This window comes from Lactuca saligna, chromosome 7, assembly GCF_052625555.1.
Source record: "Lactuca saligna cultivar CGN05327 chromosome 7, ASM5262555v1, whole genome shotgun sequence".
NCBI classification, from domain to species: domain Eukaryota; kingdom Viridiplantae; phylum Streptophyta; class Magnoliopsida; order Asterales; family Asteraceae; genus Lactuca; species Lactuca saligna.
In genome coordinates, this window is record NC_136423.1 from 11,875,895 (window position 1) to 11,894,423 (window position 18,529).

The 18,529-nt window shown below is 35.0% G+C and overlaps 2 protein-coding genes across 2 annotated transcripts; both read right to left on the reverse strand.

Moving 5' to 3' along the window:
- Positions 1–5,086: 5,086 nt before the first annotated feature.
- On the reverse strand, positions 5,087–5,926 carry LOC145006663 (uncharacterized). The gene is made up of 2 exons (XM_078965740.1): positions 5,738–5,926; positions 5,087–5,671 (listed from the first exon to the last, which is right to left on the reverse strand). Exons 1-2 carry the CDS (start codon positions 5,924–5,926, stop codon positions 5,087–5,089), a joined length of 774 nt encoding a protein of 257 aa, XP_078821866.1.
- Positions 5,927–14,716: 8,790 nt separating this feature from the next.
- On the reverse strand, positions 14,717–17,851 carry LOC145004483 (oligopeptide transporter 3-like). Its single transcript, XM_078963413.1, has 5 exons — positions 17,238–17,851; positions 17,036–17,133; positions 16,109–16,678; positions 15,590–16,028; positions 14,717–15,502 (listed from the first exon to the last, which is right to left on the reverse strand). The coding sequence occupies exons 1-5, from the start codon at positions 17,724–17,726 to the stop codon at positions 14,888–14,890; spliced, it is 2,211 nt and encodes a 736-aa protein (XP_078819539.1). The 5' UTR covers positions 17,727–17,851; the 3' UTR covers positions 14,717–14,887.
- Positions 17,852–18,529: the final 678 nt, after the last annotated feature.

The window sequence follows — 18,529 nt, forward strand, 5'->3', positions numbered from 1 at the left end:
TGTTATATGTTATGGATTATTTTGTTAGGTTTGTTATGTTTTATGAATTTATATGTTATGGAATGTTATGTGTTTAGGATTTATATGTTATGATTTCTTATGTTATGGATTGTTATGTTATTGATTTCAATGTAATTTGTATTTGACATTTAATAGGTCACATACGGATAAACAAGGTGACTTTTTTATATTTCCTTATCTTCTCGTGGTATTGGTTGATGTTGGTTCGGAAAAGGAAAAAAACAATTAAAAGAATAAGCTCTAGCGAACCGGTAGCAAACGGGCATGTGTATACGCAATATTTGATACACGAATGTCCTATACAATGTTATGATATGATCCGTCTTTCACAAAATGCATTTGTACTATTATGCAATCATTTTACACAAAGAAATTGGTTGCAACGTAATAGGACAATAAGATTTGAAGAATAGATGGCTATATTTTTACATGTTATAGGACATAGTGAACGTTTCTGAGTGGTTAAAGGAATATTTCATCACTATACACAAACGATTCATCAATGTTTACGTGAGGTCCGATGTGCAATAATGTGTTTTGCAAGAGAAATTATAGTGCCAACATCATCTAATCCAATAAGTAATGCCTGAGAAAGACATAGATGGCTAACACACATATTTCCTGGAGCAATAGGTGCACTAGATGGAACACTTATACATGCACTTGTGCTCGTTGATCAACAAATTCACTATATGGGAAGTGGAAAACGTGAATGTTATCAAAATATAATCAGAATTTGCGATTTTGATACAATATTCACATTTGTATGGGCTGGATGGGAGGGCATAACACATTATTCTATAGTTTTTGAAAGAAGTTGCATTTAATCCGACTTCCGGATTTCCATTGCCTCCACCGGATTTGTAATTTTTCTATAAGTGTTATTATTTATATTATATATATGATAAATTTTTCAATCATATATATATATATATATATATATATATATATATATATATATATATATATATATATATATATATATATATATATATATATATATTACCTTTGTGATGCGCATACACCAACACCTTGGATTTATGACTTCCTACCGCAATACTAGGAAATGATTAGACGATTTTTGAAGAAACAAAGTTTTAACTAAGGAAAAAAGGTTCAATCATGCTTATGGTGTATTAAAGGCGAGATTTCTAGTTTTAGAAAAATGGCTCCTTATCATTTTCTAGTGCAAAGAGACATAGTCATTGCTTGTGTTGCGGTACATAATTTTATAAGGAAATATTTTCATTATGACTTATTTACGAACTTTAAACAAAATACTATGGTTACTCTTAATGTGGAAGGTGAAGGAAGTGAAGGCTAAAACATACAGAGCATATAATGAGGTTGAAAAATCGTTGACTATATAACTACTTTGCATTACTAGATTTCTAACCAGTTACTTTCAAATGGTTAACGTTAAAATTTGTATGCAATTAATTATGTACTTTTATATTTTGTATGACAATTTGTATTTGGATTTTGTATGACACTTTTTATTTGGATTTTAAATGATATATGTTTAATTTCGATTTTATGTGACCGTTTGTATTTTTATAATTATTTTATCCAGAGACAAGACAAGGGTAATATGGTTATTTTTATCATTCAACACACTCAGTTAGAAAAATAATCAAACATCATAAACTCAGCCAGATGTGGACTCAGTCAACATTTCTAATCAATTAGCTTCTAACTCAATCAGCTCTAACCCAATCAACAACTATCAAACGACCCTGAAATCAGTTGATATTGGGTTCGAAGACAAAGTACAGTCACCGTCGTTATTGTCCTTGCTTTGGGGGAGTTGGTTCAGAATGGTCATGATTAGGGAAGACATCCGAAGGAAGAATACAAGGAAGCGCTCTAGCATTGTGTTAAGAAATGAAAAAAGATGAGAGAGTCAAACAGGGTGGTTACGATAGAGGAAGATCAAAATCAAAGAAGAAAGGTTAGTGATTTGTGGGCTGTCACTGTCACGTGTCTCATCATTCCCATCTGATTTTTCCATTGGAACATCAACATCTTCTTGTACATTATGAAACGCATCAACTAGGTGATCATTCACTATCACTTTATGTCCTTCATAGTTCTCTCCAAAAGGAAACTTGCTTTCAATGAAAGTGACACAACGAGTAATGTGTATTCTTTGATCTTTCAAGTCATAAAGTTTATACCATTTTTGACCCATTGGATACCCTATGAAAATGCAAGGTCTCACTCTCTCACAAAATTTATCTTGTTTTCCCAATGTGTTATTTGCGTAAGTTAAGAAACCAAAAACCCGTAGGTGTTCATACGTGTGCGATTTCCCGAGGAGAATTTCATGTGGTGTTTTATTTTCTAGGACTGGTGTCAACAACTTGTTTATTTTATATGTTGAAGTTAGTATACAATTACCCCAAAATTCTATTGGAAGTGAAGGTTGGAATCGCAATGCTTTTCCCATTTCTAATAAATGTTTGTGCTTTCACTCTACAACGCCATTTTGTTGTGGCGTGTATGGGCATAAGGTTTCTAGTAGTATGCCTTTGTCCTTGTAAAACTCAAGCATAAAACTAGACTTAAATTCTGATCCATTATCTGTTCTTATTATTTTGATATTCTTGTTAAATTGTGTTACTACTAACTTATAAAACGTGACTAGTAGCTGAGCAACATCAAACTTATTTTTCATCAAATACACCCAAACTCCATGGCTATAATCATCGACTATTGATAGAAAATAATGAGCACCATCAAGAGAAGCATATTTATATCTACCCCATATGTGAACATGTATTAAATCAAAACACTCTTTTGTTTTCAAAAAACTTATTGGAAAAGGAAGTCTAGTTTGTTTTGATCAAATACAAGGATCAAAAAATTGACTGCAAGTACCTACATCTCCTATTTGTTGTATCTTACGAAGTACTCCCTCTGAAGTATGCCCAAGTCTTCTATGCCAAACATCATATTTTCTTAGAACCGCCATTGCCACTTTCTTTCTTTCCATCGACTCTAAGTAATAACACCCATCACGCTCCTTACCCATCCAAATCTAGTTCTGCGAATGTAAGCCATGTATGTAACATAGGTCGGGTAAAAATGTTAATGAGCAACCAAAATCACAAGTTAATATGAAATCTGGTACATTCAACACATTTTTTAATTTGAAATCTGGTGTAACACCGTAAATTTTCAAAACAAAATTTTCATTTCATCTCATAAATATCACATATCATAATTCCCAAAAATCCCAAGTATCATTACAATTTATTGTTCCAAAAGTTGTTTATCACAAAAACCAGGATCCTCCCACTATATCTCTAAGCGAGTGTGTGTACAATCAGTTCGGTGCCTTCCCATGATCCTCGGTACTTCTTGAGACACAAAACACATAACACGGTAAGCACAAAGCTTAGTGAGTTCCCCAAAATACCACATACAACAAATTAGCCACTCGAGGCTATAACCCTATATGACCCTCTGGTCAATGTGTCTCAGTGGGACCCTCTAGTCCCACAACTCTGGTGGACCCTTTGGTCCTAACTCTATGGACCTTCCGGTCTTAACTCTGTAGCATAGTATAAATCACATAGAAGTAACACAACATAACACATCACACAAATAGCATATAAAATACTCTGCCACACAACTTTGATTACCACTCTAGGTATGTATAGTGAGAAGACTCACCTCGAAGCTAGTAAGAATAAATACGCACTTGGCACTCCCGAACTATCCTCCGCCTAAATATATTAGACAAGCATGAAATCAATATATCTCTTTTACTCTTTTAAACCCTAAGTTCTCTTATTCCCTTTTTAGACCCCCCCCCCCCCCCGGGATGGGTAAAAGACTCTCTTACCCCTCCAATGTTCCAGAAGCTCCTAACTGACCCACACCCCAGGTCAACAGAAGTCCAAACAAGTCATTAATCCGAATTTACCAGACTCGCCGAGTGCTCTCGTGCGACTCGTCGAGTCTCATCGTATCTCATAGGTCCATCGATCGTTCAACTCGACGAGCTAGCCATAACTCATCAGTTCAACGTGTGACTCAGCTTAAATCGGGACAAACCCTAAGCTACTCGCTGAGTCGACCCATCAACTAGGAGAGTCTATTCAGACTCACATGCATTCAGACGATTTTAGAGCGGGATTCTCTCCCAAAATTTAGATCCATACTCTTAGGGTTCATATATCCTGTAAAGTCATGGACTTTACGTCCATGCATGTCATCTAGAGCGAGAAATGAAAAGGATATATAATAAATGGGCTACACTCCTCTAATGTCTCTTTTAAGTTGTATAAAGCATGAGTCTTTAGGTATTAAGGACCTCCAGTTTAGGATTTTCTCCCAAACTTCAGATCCATACTCTTAGGGTTCATATATCCCATAAAGTTGTGGACTTTACGTCCATGCATGGCATCTAGAGCGAGAAATGCCAAAGATATATAATAAATGGGCTACACTCCTCCAATGTCTCTTTTAAGTTGTATAAAGCACGAGTCTTTAGGTGTTAAGGACCTCCTTGGGTCCAGATCTGGGATTTACACTCTCTCATGACATCAAAATCTCAAAACCCCGAAAGAGGAAAAGGAAAAGGACCCTAATCTACCCAAATGAGAAATCTATAACAATACCAGGTGGAAAGTCGAGATTAATACCTCCAACCGAAGCTCTAAGCGTGGAAACCAGCAGATCCAACACCCTCTCTGATCCTCAAGCTAGAAATCTCTTATTCCTTGCAAAATACTCACCAAGAATCTCAAAATGGCTCACTCTCTTGCTCAAAGCACTCAGGATTTGTTTAAGGTTCTCTCTTCTGAAGGGTAGCCACAATGGGAGGCCTTAAGTGCCTTTAAATAGGTCACAAACCCGGGCAATTAGGGTTTTCCTCAGCAGCGCTGACTCGGTGAGTCAGATACCCAACTCGTCAAGTCCATTCATTAAACATGTCACCAAGTCACAACCCTACTTGACGAGTTGGGGCACTAACTCATCGAGTCCCTCCAAACCCTTTAAATTACATATATAAATATAATATACCTGGAAAATCGGATGTTACATCTGGTGATATTTATATATCGCCAATTCCTTTGACTGTTACTAGCTTTCCATTAAGTATAGAAATAGAGGTGTTGTTCCTCTTATTACTCATAGTTTTTGACCACTTTCTAAGATGAGTTATGTGGTCGTTGGCACCTGAATCAATGATCCAATTATCTTGTCTTTCGACCTTAGCAGTCATGTTGGCTGTGGGATTGATCTTTTGCTCACTTAATTTTGCCGATTTTAAAAGTTGATGAAGCTTTTCATAGTCTTCTTTAGCAAGAACTGAAGATTGTTGTGAGGTCTCTCCGGTAATAGTGGCAGCCCGTGGTTGTTGTTGTCGAGTCTTACCTGATTGAGTCTTGCCTGTTGTTAACTTGACGGACCACCAATCAGGATAACCTATTAATTCAAAACACCCTTCAAGTGTGTGTCTAATTTTATGGCAATGTGAACACCATCTATCATCATTCTTTCCATTCTTGCTTCTTTCTTCCTTCTTTTTCAAGTTGCTTGAAGAGTTTCCTTTGATGCCAACTTTTGTAGCTGTTTTGTTGTTGGTGTAGAAAGCAGCAACTTCTCCTATTGTACTTCGAGAAGCACCAATCTTTTTCTGCTATTCATCTAGACTCAGTAGATTGTTTAGTGTGGGCACATGATCGGTACTTCGAATTTTTGCCCTCAGCGCTTCATATTCTTCTTTAATTCCCATCAGAAAGTCATACAAGCGCTCTTTTTCCCTTGACCTTGCAATCTCTTTTGTGATTTCACACTTGCAACCTTGGCATGTGCATGCTGGTAACAGGGTAATTAATTGTACTTCATCCCAAATTCCTCTCAACATTTTGTAATAACCTGATATCGTCATATTCTCTTAGTGGATTATGGTTATCATTCTTCTAAGTTCATATGCTCTTGGAGCATTCTCTCTTCCAAATCTTTCCCCAAGGTCCAGCCAAATATCACGAGCAGTAACAACGTATTTTACGTTGTTCTTAATCTCCTTTTCTATAGCACTAATGAGCCAACCTCTTACCATGGCATTACATCTCTTCCAGTTCATCAAATCTACAGATCCTTCTTCTAGCATGGGGAGTGAATTGAAAATGAATCCAACTTTGTTCTTGGCGAACAAGGCATTCATCATCTCATTCTTCCAATCACTATAGTTACCATTGTGGAGAAGATTCTCTCCAACGAAGTTTAATCTAGGGTGATCAGCAAAGGTGAGAAAATAGGGTGATGATACGTCGATGGTCTTACCTGTGGGCAGGGGTGGTGTCGATCCTTTGCCAACAGCCATCGTTTAAACGAAGCTAGGTTTGAGTTCCCAGACTTTGCTCTGATACCATAATAAATTTAGAAAAGTAAATGCATTTTTATTATATCAATAAAACAATTTACTGGAGAATATATAGTCAGGATCTGAACACAAAACAGAAATGCTAGAATCCTGAAAACATTAAACAAGATAAATACCAAAAATAAAGATAAATGTAGGATATTTAAAGATGATAACAATCCTTAATCTTAATAGGAACAACAACCAAAGTTAACTTTACCACAAGAGAAGAAGGAGAAGTTGACGATGAAGTTGTTGGTGAGGAGGGTGACAATGAAGAAGTTGAGATTTGTTTTGCAGTTGACGAGACTTTTTGTGAGGATGACATTACTAAATCATGTGTCATCCGACGAATTATGTTTGTGCCTAAAGTAACTGAAGAACCCTCGCAATGCGATAATCTATTTCAGACTCGTTGTGTTGTTCATCATAAGATATTTGACGTCATTATTGATGGTGGGAGTACCAAAAATATTGTTTCTCGAACAATCGTGCAACAACTCAAACTATCTACCAGAAAGCATCCACACCGATACAAAATAGGATAGATCAAATCGATTGGAGAGATCTATGTTACTAATCAATGTAAAATCCATTTTTCCATTGGCAAATATAAAGATGAATTGTGGTTTGATGTTGTGGACATGGATGCATGTCATATTCTGCTTGGGCGACCTTGGGAATTTGATAAGGATATGATACACAAGGGCAAGGAAAACACGTACTCCTTTAAGGTTAATGGAGTGAAGATGATTTTAGTGCCTTTGATAGAATCTAGTAAACCCATGATCCCTCGTCACAATGTGAAGAATAGCCTGGTGGTATTGTCTCATCGAGATTTTGAAGAAGAGATAAAGGGGGAATCTGTCATTTATGCTATTGTTGCTACATATTCTATCCAAGAGGGGGCCAAAAATAACATTCCTACCAAATTAACACCTATCCTATCGAAATTTAAGTCCCTTATCCTGAGTGAATTACCAGCAACTCTTCCACCCATGCATGATATTCAACACAAAATCGATTTCATTCCAGGATCTAAGTAACCCAACCTAGCACACTATCGCATGAGCCTAAAGGAGAACCAAAAACTACAAGAATAGGTTGAAGATTTATTTAAAAAGGGTCTCATACGCAAGAGCATGAGTCCTTGTGCAGTCACAACTCTGTTGGTTCCAAAGAAAGATGGTAGTTGGCGAATGTGTGTTGATAGTAGAGCCATCAACAAGATAATGATGGCTTAAGATTTCCAATTCCCTGATTAGATGACATGTTAGAAATGTTGGAAGGATCCTAGGTGTTTTCTAAACTCGACCTACAAAGCGGGTATGATCAGATCCGTATTCGTCCGGGTGATGAATGGAAAACAACATTTAAAGCTAAAGATGGTCTATACAAGTGGCTGGTCATGACTTTTGGTTTGTCCAACACAGCTAGCACTTTCTCTCGACTCATGAACTAGGTGTTAAAACCTTTCCTTAGATCTTTTGCGGTCGTTTATTTTAATGATATTCTCGTGTATAGTAACACAGAGAATGAACATCTTCTACACCTCATGGAGGCTCTTACTGTTTTAGACATTAACAAACTTTATCTCAACCTAAAGAAATGTAATTTCTTGACTAATCAATTAATATTTTTTTTTGTTTTATCATTACTGCAGATGGAATTCAAGTAGATGAGGAAAAAGTATGTGTCATACGCGAGTGGCCGGTTCCCAAAACCGTTAGTGAAGTCCGTAGTTTTCATGGACTTGCGACCTTTTATCAGTGATTTGTTCGAAATTTTAGTTCTATTATGGCTCGTATCACTTAGTTTCTGAAAAAGGGTAAGTTTCAATGGGGAAATGAAGCTACTAGAAGTTTTTCCATCATCAATGAAAATTTGACTTCTGCTCCAATTTCGATTAACTTTCCACTTTAGAGTGCGATGCATCGATTATAGGCATTGGTGCTGTTTTGTCCCAAGACAGCAAACCCGTGGCATTCTTTAGTGAGAAACTTAGTGAGGCACGAAAAAAGTGGACTACTTATGAGTTAGTATTTTATGCGATTTATAGATCCATACAACATTGGGAGCAGTATATGTTCCACCGTGAGTTTATTCTTTATACAGACAATGAAGCACTTAAGTATTTTGACAGTCAACAGAAATTAAATCGCATGCATGGGCGGTGGGTTTCATATCTTCAGCGTTTTGCGTTTATTTTAAAACATAAATCCGGTGATCAGAACAAGGTGGTTGATGCGTTGAGTCGTCGAGCTGAGTTATTAGTAACTTTACGGACCAAAATCCTTGGTTTTGAAGATTTGAAGGAGTTATATGCTGACAATGAAGATTTTAAGAAGATATTGAGCAACAACATAGTTCCACCTATGTTAAAACTTGATGGTTATTTGTTCTACGATCATCGTCTATGTATTCTCCGCACTTCATTATAGGAAGAACTTATCAAAGAATTGCATGGAGACGGATTAGGAGGCCATTTTGGAAGGGACAAGACTATTGTTTTAGTTGAAGAGCGTTACTATTGCCCGCAGTTACAACAGGATGTGGGTCAATTTGTTGCTAAATGTGTTATTTGTCAGACAGCCAAAGGCCAGTCCCAAAATACTAGTTTATATACTCCATTGTCTGTTCCTGACGTCCACTAGGAAGATATTTCTATGGATTTTGTTTTAGGTCTTCCTAAGATAGCAAGAGGAAATGATTATGTGTTTGTGATGGTTGATCATTTATCTAAAATGTCTCATTTTGTCCCTTGCAAGAAAACGACAAATGCGTCTAATATTGCCTTATTATTTTTTTCGGAAATAATACGTTTACATGGCATTCCTTCGAAAATCACATCTGATCGTGACACCAAATTTCTTAGTTATTTTTGGCGCACTCTTTAGAGGTTATTTCAGACTACACTCCAATTTAGTACCTATTTTCATCCCCAAACAGATGGTCAAACTGAAGTGATGAACAAAACCTTGGGGAATTTAATAAGGTACCTTTGTGGATATCACCCTAAACATTGGGACCAATTTCTCGCTCAAGTTGAATTTGCTTTTAATAACATGGTCAACTGGTAAATCGCATTTTCAGATTGTGTACCAAAGGTAGCCTAAACATCCACTAGATCTTATTCAGCTACTTGCGTTGCCTCGGCATAGTTTCGCAGCTAAAAATTTGGCTGAAAAACTGAAGCAGTCCAAGAAGAGGTTAAACAAAAGATGGTATTTTCTAACTCTAAATATAAAGAAGCACGTGACAAACATCGACGTGAGAAGGTATTTGAAGTGGGTGATCTCGTTATGGTTTATTTACGAAAAGAACGGTTCTCAGTGGGTACGTACAACAAGTTCAATATGAAGAAAATTGGCCCTTGCAAGATACTTCGGAGAGTGAATGATAATGCCAATGTTGTTGATCAACCTGGTCCATTTTTCCGTTTAATGTGTCTGACCTCACCATTTTTCAGCCAGATCTGCCATTGTATCTAGATAATCACTCGAGGACGAGTTCTTTTTCAAACAAAGGAGAATGATGCATTGATGCAATATAGTCTTTATCTCATTAGTATTAGTCTTTATCTTTTGAGTTTTTCTAATTGTATTAGGATTTGTATTGTTTAACTATAAGTACTTGGTCAAAAACGTACATCAGGTTTTTATGTGGTTATATTTTGAATTCGTTTATGTTTTGAATAAAATAGTTGAAATCACTTTCTCAAGTCTTGGTCGCCAGGCACACGATAGTGCCCTTATTCTTTGCGTTTGACAATACGCCTAGTTAAATTGTCTTTCTCTATAGTCACAAACTACATCATATTGGTGTATTATGGCATATTTGGATCGCCACAAACGATAAGATCTTCAAGAATATTCGTGTCACTCCAACAAAGGCCGAGGATGATATTATCTCAAGCTCATACTCATTGTGCAAACATAGGAGTAGTGTGAATTGTGGTGGTTGGGCTAAGTGGAGTTGTTCACATTTTGTTCATTTATCTTTTCCTTCCTAATTGTATTCTCTTTTTTCCTATGTATTCATTTTCCTCCTGGTTTGTAATGGTTTCCCATCATGTTTTATTTACTTGCTAATCATGACTTTTTAATGATATTTGCCGTTTAAAAAAATAAAAATATTGAAAATTAAACTTTTTGGGTAAACTTATAAATGTGTATAAACTTTGTTGTTTGGTAGGTATGTTCAAATAATTGACAAAATTACAAAAATGGTCCCTGTGGTTTGTCAAAAGTCAAAAAGTAAGTCCCTATTAATTTTTTTTGATGTAAATAGTCCTTGTGGTTTGAAAAACTTGCACGGATGGCCCTTTTTACTAACGCCGTTAGTATTCAGCCGTTAGGTAAGGGCATTTTCGTCTTTTCAGGTATAAAGAGACTGAATTCGTAACATTTAGTAAACCACCAGGGTCATTTTTGTAAATGGTCTTAAAATAATAAAAATGTTCGGAAATGACGGTAGGGGGACTCAAACCTAAGACGTAAATCCCTTGTTTTAAATCAACCTACACCTTATACCACTAAGCTGCATACTAACTTGGTTTATTTTTCCGAAATCTTAGTTATATTACGTAAAATCATAATTACATTAACATCTATAACTAAAAAAAACATATTATTACAAAAAATAATAATAATAATAATAATAAAACAAAATATATTTTTAATGTACTGTAAAAAAAACAATTTATATACCAATTTATTTTAAGTATTTGTTTTACGTTTGAAAAACATTTTTTTCTCACATAAAAAACAATTTTTTATGTATTTATTTTATGAAAAATATGTTTTTTTATATATTTAAAATATACGTTTTCGTATAAAATGTTATGACATTGTTATAATTTGAAAATATACTTTTAAATACATAAAGAAACGTAATAACATATTATATAAAAAGGTAATCCTAAAAAATACTTAATTTTTTTGTATATATATTTATTTTATGTGAAGTTTGTTTTTTGTGTATTTAAAAAATATATTTTCATATAATACGTTATTAAGTTGTTAAAATCATAAAATATACTTTTACGTTATCTTAACATATTTAGTTGATTTAAGACGAATATTCAAGTATTTTTTTACGTTATATTTTCATGTTCTTAATGTTTTTATGTAAAAACAAAATACTTAAAGTGTTGCTTTAAACCAATTAAAAACCTTACCATAATGTAAAAGTATACTAAAAGATTATAACAACATAATAATGCATTATACAAAAACGTAGTTTTTAAATAAATAAAAAAATTATTTTACGTAAAATAAATACGTTAAAAAAACATATAAACTAGTTGTAAAAATTTATTTTTTTCTTCAATAAGTAAAATTACAATTTTCTTACTAAAAATAATTATGTAAAAAGTTTGTAATTTATTTTGTTATTTATCTTTTTTTTGCGATTTCACGTAATATAACTTATGTTTCGGAATTTTAAAACAAATTTGAATGCAGCTTAGTAGTATTAGGTTTAGGTTGATTTGGGACTAGGAGAAGAGGTCACTGGTTCGAATCCTCTTCCATTCCATTAATTTTTTTAGACCAATTACAAAAATGACCCCTATGGTTTACCAAGTGTCACGAATTCAGTCCCTGTATACTTGAAAAGACGAAAATACCCTTACGAATTCAGTCCCTAACGGCTAAATACTGACGGCGTTAGTAAAAAGGGTCATCCATGCAAGTTTTTCAAACCACAAGGACAATTTACATCAAAAAAAATTAATAGAATCTAACTTTGTGATTTTTAGCAAACCACAGGGACCATTTTTGTAATTTTATCCAGATAATTCTAAAACTAACCCATATTTTCAAGCCTTATTTGTTGTATGAGATTCCTAACTTCAAATTGAGGAGCGCAATAATTACGGTGAAATGTAGTTATTAATTTATCTTAAAGAACATAATAAATTTGTTATAAAGTAATTAAAAAACAGTTAATAAGATATTCCAAAGTTGCAACTTACATGATACCCGTGGAAATATAATTTGTAAGCTTTTTAGTTTTTATATCTACTTTAATAAATAAAGATCTTTTTGTGATATGCTACATTTTTATTCATTTTGTTAAATGTAATTTTATTTTATGGTTATTTTGAATTAATTTTTATTCTACATGTCATTTTATGGGTTTTCTATTTTATTAAAATCGACATATTATTTAAATCTAATAATAAATGTATATGAATTTCATTAATAGATTTTCCTTCTAATTTCAAAATTATTAAATTAAAGTTTCATTAATTTTCTTTATTTATTTATATAAATTATTTGTTTAAATTTAAAACAAAAAAAACACTTTAATTTTTATAATTCAATATTTTTCTTATAAATTCAAACTTATCAAATATTTATCAAATATTTTGAATTTTATATTTAAATTTTCTTTTAAACAAACCCATATCTCACACTTAATTATTTAAGAAAACTAGAATCACTTTTCTACTTGCCTCATAAGTCCTCATTCCATAAGCATATCATAGACTATTGACCCTTTACTACATTCAGACGCCGCTTCCTATGACAACAAAATTATTTACTAATTTAAAATTGATAATAAAAAGGATAAAGTTGGCATAATAAATTGAAGATACATTGATTTTAACCTCTTTCTATTTTTATTTATGCTTTTCAAAGTAGGGGCTAGGAGAAGATTAAACATATACATTACACAATTTTAAAAAGGTTCTAATATTCTATACCAAGAAAATTTGTATTACACATGCAAACAATGTTCCAATAGTTTCTTTAAGGGTTAAATACTTATTAGACAAAATTGCAAAAATGGTCTCTGTGGTATGTATTTTTTTGAGGTTTTAATCTAAATCCCGATTTTTTTGGATTGGTGGTCCTTTTGAGCTACTTTGCTTGTAGTTTTGGTTCATGTTCAAACTAAAAAGACTATTATACTCTTAATGAATTTATTTTTCATTTTTCTTTCACTTTTTAATATTATTATTATTATTAAATATAAAAGTGGGTCCACACACACTCTCTCTCTTTCTCTCTCTCTCTCTCTCTCTCTCTCTCTCTCTCTCTCTCTCTCTCTCTCTCTCTCTCTCTCTCTCTCTCTCTCTCTCTCTCTCTCTCTCTCTCGTTGATTTTCCAGATCAATAACAAAACACACTCACACTTTTCCACGTTTGTGAAGAACTTAAACATGAACCTTTGAATTTTCTTCAAGCCTACTCAAGAACAAGATAAACAAGACCAGGTGTAACAGTCCAAAGATCGACACAACCCTTTGTGAGCCGTCGGAGCCGCTATCCATCTTCATCAGTAATCCTCAACTTTCTAGTAAGAAGGGTTTCAAGATCTTCAGCTCAATCTTCAACGTCGCCACCACCACTGATCAATACAACCACCACACCCAAAAGATATGCCCACAACCACCGGTCAAATCGCCACTAGTGTTGAGCCTGTTTGAAAACCCTCAGATCTGAAAGCCGATGTCATCTTGAGCTCGTCATCGTTACTAGAGACGAACCAAGATCTGAAGATTTAGGTTTTTTCCTCCAACACAACTTCCATGTTCTTCCCTTCAAAAAAACTTCTTTCTTCCATATAAAACATTCGATCAAACTTAAATTCGAAGGCAAAACAAGATCGATGTATCTAAACAATGTTGTTAATAATTGGGGAAAAAGCGACTTATATAAGTAATATTTTGTAAAATCGGTGTATCTATACAGTGAGTGTCCACCTCTGGCTCTGCGTCCACCCTCTCTCACTTCTTTCCAACAAGCTCTCAAGCTTCCTTTTGTAATTATGCATCTGTATCATCCCGGCACTGGTGGTGGCCGAGATGGGTTGTTTATTGACGTATATGGGTTTTTTCGGTGAGTACTATGCCTTCTAGGTAAGTTAATGATTTTGGGTCTAGGTGATGCTGGTGTTATGTGCCATTTCACCATTGTACTTCTTGTTGACATTCGTGTCTCGCTGCTTCTTCTTCTTCAATCACATAAAGGGTTTTGAAACGAAGTGAAGAAAGAACAAAATTTTGTATATGTAGAAGTATAAAATAGTCCTGTCCATGTTAATTTCACTGGATTTGATTGATTTTGTGGAAATTTGGTTAGGAAAAAAATGAATACATTTTGAACTAAACCTCAGAAAATACCACAGGAACCATTTTTGCAACTTTGTCTACTTAATATATTGGTAAGGAATTATACCCCAAGTTAAATATATGTGACAGAGTGACAGTGGTACTATACAAACAATGCAGAGAGGGCTTTCTAGTGACTTCATGTAACTCATACAGTCATACTCGATCTCCTTAATAGATTTTTTTAAGCACTGATTAATGAAATGTTGAAGCAACATATTTCTACTAATGGAACATATACACTAATGAACACCAAATGGTTAGACCACATCCATCTAACAAAATCTATGAGTAACCAAGGGCTCTACTACATACTATTACACAGTATACAGCCCATACCTCTTATTTAAAATTACAATCTTACCCCTAGAAAATTGGGCATCCAGTAACATTAATCCCTTTGGCTATAGGACAAGTTGCCAAAGGACAGTGATCTGGTTTGGATCCCCACCATTTCAAATTAACACCTTCGTTCTGAAGAGCAAAAAACAGCACCACACCCATGAAAGCTGTCCCAGCATCTAAAGCAGCCGAAAGGACATAATTGTACTTCTGCCACCATTGTTTCCGGTACTTAAACACAAAGTAGTTAAAGATCATCCCTGTCACAAGCCAACTTGCAATGTTCGTAGGAGTTGCAGGTGGCATGCCAGCAAAACCATAGGAGATAACAGGGATGTTGATCAACGGAATCCATTTCTTCTCAGGGAAAATCTTGCTCAAAATCCAAACGGGAACAGGTAAGAATGCTCCGACGAGGAATAGCCATACCAGGTTTCTGTATAAACCTCCAGGTCCGAACAGTCGTTGTGGTCCGATCAGTCCCCATATCACCGAAGCATCAAATGTAACCCTGAACTTCGGGCATGTCCATGGGCTTTCGGGATGAAGACCTTCAATGTCGCATATGTTCTCGACGTTCTCCAACATCCACCATGATGTTGCTAGATTCACCGTCCCTGCAACTAGCGTTCCCACCAACTAACAGTTTCGATAATAGAATTAGGGTTTCGATTTTCGAATATCGATTGATTTGTTAATTAATAGTAACATGGAAACATCATATACCTGAGCTGTGAACATGGATCTAGGTGGGATTTTCATGTAGTGTCCGAGTTTAAGATCAGATAGAAACGAAAGAGCGTGAATGGTACTGATTCGCCCGTAGATTTTGAACAGAAGATTTGCGATTGGTTTTCCGGGTAACACATAACCGATTATGAACTGTGCGATGATGTCATATCCAGGTTGCTGGTTTGTGGTTGCTTGAATGACTCCAATGGGGAGAGTAACAATCCAAGCCAAGAAGAAAGCGAAGAGAAAACCCCACCATGGGAGCTGAACATCTTCCTTCCAGACAAAACACATTATTAGTGATAAAACAATGCTCCCGATCAACAACACCAGGTACCACCATTGAGGAACTTGTTTGTAAGTCTTCATTAGTTTCGAATGGATATCAAGCTTCACATTATGTGCTGCAGATCTACTCTGCTTCCATATATCCCTACACGGTATCGATCATTGTATCAGGATTCAGAGATCAGGGCCTGTTATGTTTTAATTAAACGGAGAAAAGTTGCTTACCCGCCATGAAAAAGCGCGACATGGGTGAGGGTGGCTGTGAATCTCGCGAATCCAGATCCAATTGAAAGTGCAAAGAGGGGACTCAAGTAGAGCTTACTGTAACTCTGATATGCAGCAATGTTGAGGTCGAATTGTGGGGTTAAGATTCTGGTAGTGTCGTATTTATGTCCGGTGGATGTGAAGAGCTGATTGGAGAAGATGGGAAATTTTTGTGCGTCAAATGTGTTGAATTTCCAGTAACAAAGCGGGACGATGATGTAAACGAACATGATGAAACCAGCTCCGATATTGATAATGGAAGTCCATGGAGTAACTAGTGGGCTTCCATGGTAAGCTGAAATTCCCGCCCAATCGAGGGTGAAAGCGCCGACGCCTAGCCCATGGTAACCGGAGCCGATCTGCTGTGCTGTTATACTGTTCGGAAAAGCCCAACATACCCATGAGAAGAAAGTCAAGATCGGAAATAGATAGCCGGGAAATGCGTAATATGCAAAGCTTGCAATCAAGAAGATCATGAAGAATCTCATTCTTGTCATTCCCTGAGCTTTCGTCTCCTTCTCGTGTAGCGCTCTGAAACAAAACAAGGAGAATCAATTGAACTGATTTCGAATAGAAATGATTCTGTTTGATTTCACTTTTGAAAAGAGTTCCAAATTCTCCAATAAAACGGTCGTCAACTCTTCATGGAATATGGAACAACATTTTTTTACTCAATCTCATGGAATACTTGATATTCTTGATGCCATCATTAAAGTGAAGAACATTAAAAAGTTAAGAGCATAAAAAGTAGTCATACTTTATGAGGAAATCAAATCCGATTCTTGAAATGTATATTTAGCAAACAAAGGTTGAAATTTGAAACATCAGGTTTTAATCGATTGTTAAAAGTAATAATAATTAAATTGGATGAACAGTTTGAAAACATACCTGAAGAGAGACACCTGAGCAAGGTTCGCCGGCCACCACATTTCCACCGGATCAACCAAGTACCTCCTCAACATTCCGGCCCATCCATATCCCACAATCTGAACAAAGACAAACGAATCGATTAAATTCTTGTTTGAAATTAGAAGAATTAAAGAAAACCCATGAAGATTAATTAATTAATTAATTAATTAATTAATTATACCTGAGTAGTCAAAACAATAATCAACCCACAGAGGAAATTCAAGCTCTGTCGATAATAAGCTTTCATAACAGTAATGGCTCCGATGGAGTACGCATCCCCTCCTCCCATTGAAACGCCGCAGTTGGCGAACACCGTGATAATCACATGCTCCTTCATGTTAAACGGACCCGGGTTCAGGCTAAAGCTACGACCCAACAACCGATACTCCTTCGTCGGCAAGGTGGCGGCCATGAATTTTCCGATCGGCAAAACAGCAATTTGCATGAGGATGGCGGAGATGGTTAGCGGTTGAGTTCGGTATATGAAGAAAGTGTTTAGAAAAATCAAAACGGTGCATGAGGCAACTCCGAGTGTCCATGCCCGGAATGTCAGCACCGGTAGCGACGGGTCATCGGTTTCAGGCACCACCAGCGCCACCTCTTCCACCGTACACTCCGGTGGTAAAGGGTGACCATTTTGTTTGTAGTCGGCGTCGGCTTTTGAAGCCATTATATATGTAGAAAGACGAATGTAGAAAGCTCACTTAGTTTGAGAAATGGGGTCTGATAGTCTTCCTATAGTACATTAGTACATGGGTTTATATACAGGTGTTCGAACTAATAAGCAACTCATAAAAAGCCACTCATTCTTTTCTATACATATTGACACAAACATATATTTATGGGTTTTACACAAAGCTTTATATTCTATATACGTAATACGTAATATTATTCATTCAATAGATTAATTTACTTTTTAGAGAACATAAATTATACTCCTTTATATTACATTTTTTTTTACACTTTTCAAATGTAAGTCAAATGCTTACAGTAATGAAGTATTATAGTCTAATTATAATATTAGATGGTATATGTAATTATGTACCTTTATATTCATTTAAGGTAATGTGTAACTTTTTTTTCCTTTTTAAAATGACTAGGTAATTATATTATTATTTTTTTGTAAATAGAACATAACAAATAAATTACTTGAAATTGAGGAATATATAACATATTGTTATCTTGTATAGAAGATATATATTAAGTAAAATAAACACTGATCTAAGATATTATATATGTAAATATATTAAATTTTTTTGTATGATACTTTGAATGTTAATTAATATAATGTCTTGATTAACTATTGAAAAATCATTTAAACCATAACTAATACGACAAATAGCAATGGTTTATGCATAATTTGAAGGCTGTCAGTTGAATGAATATATATACCCAAATACATTAATTAATTGTGGCCACTGAAAATGATTAATCTTTTTTCTTTATTGGGTATTTACATTTACTTGTATTTAA

Coding starts and splice junctions, on each gene's coding strand:
- LOC145006663 (XM_078965740.1), bottom strand. CDS start 5,926: ATGACGATATCAGGTTATTACAAAATGTTGAGAGGAATTTGGGATGAA. Junction 5,672..5,737: donor AAGAATATGAAGCGCTGAGG/GCAAAAATTCGA, acceptor GATGAATAGCAG/AAAAAGATTGGTGCTTCTCG.
- LOC145004483 (XM_078963413.1), bottom strand. CDS start 17,726: ATGGCTTCAAAAGCCGACGCCGACTACAAACAAAATGGTCACCCTTTA. Junction 16,029..16,108: donor GTCGCGCTTTTTCATGGCGG/GTAAGCAACTTT, acceptor GATACCGTGTAG/GGATATATGGAAGCAGAGTA. Junction 15,503..15,589: donor GATCCATGTTCACAGCTCAG/GTATATGATGTT, acceptor CGAAACTGTTAG/TTGGTGGGAACGCTAGTTGC.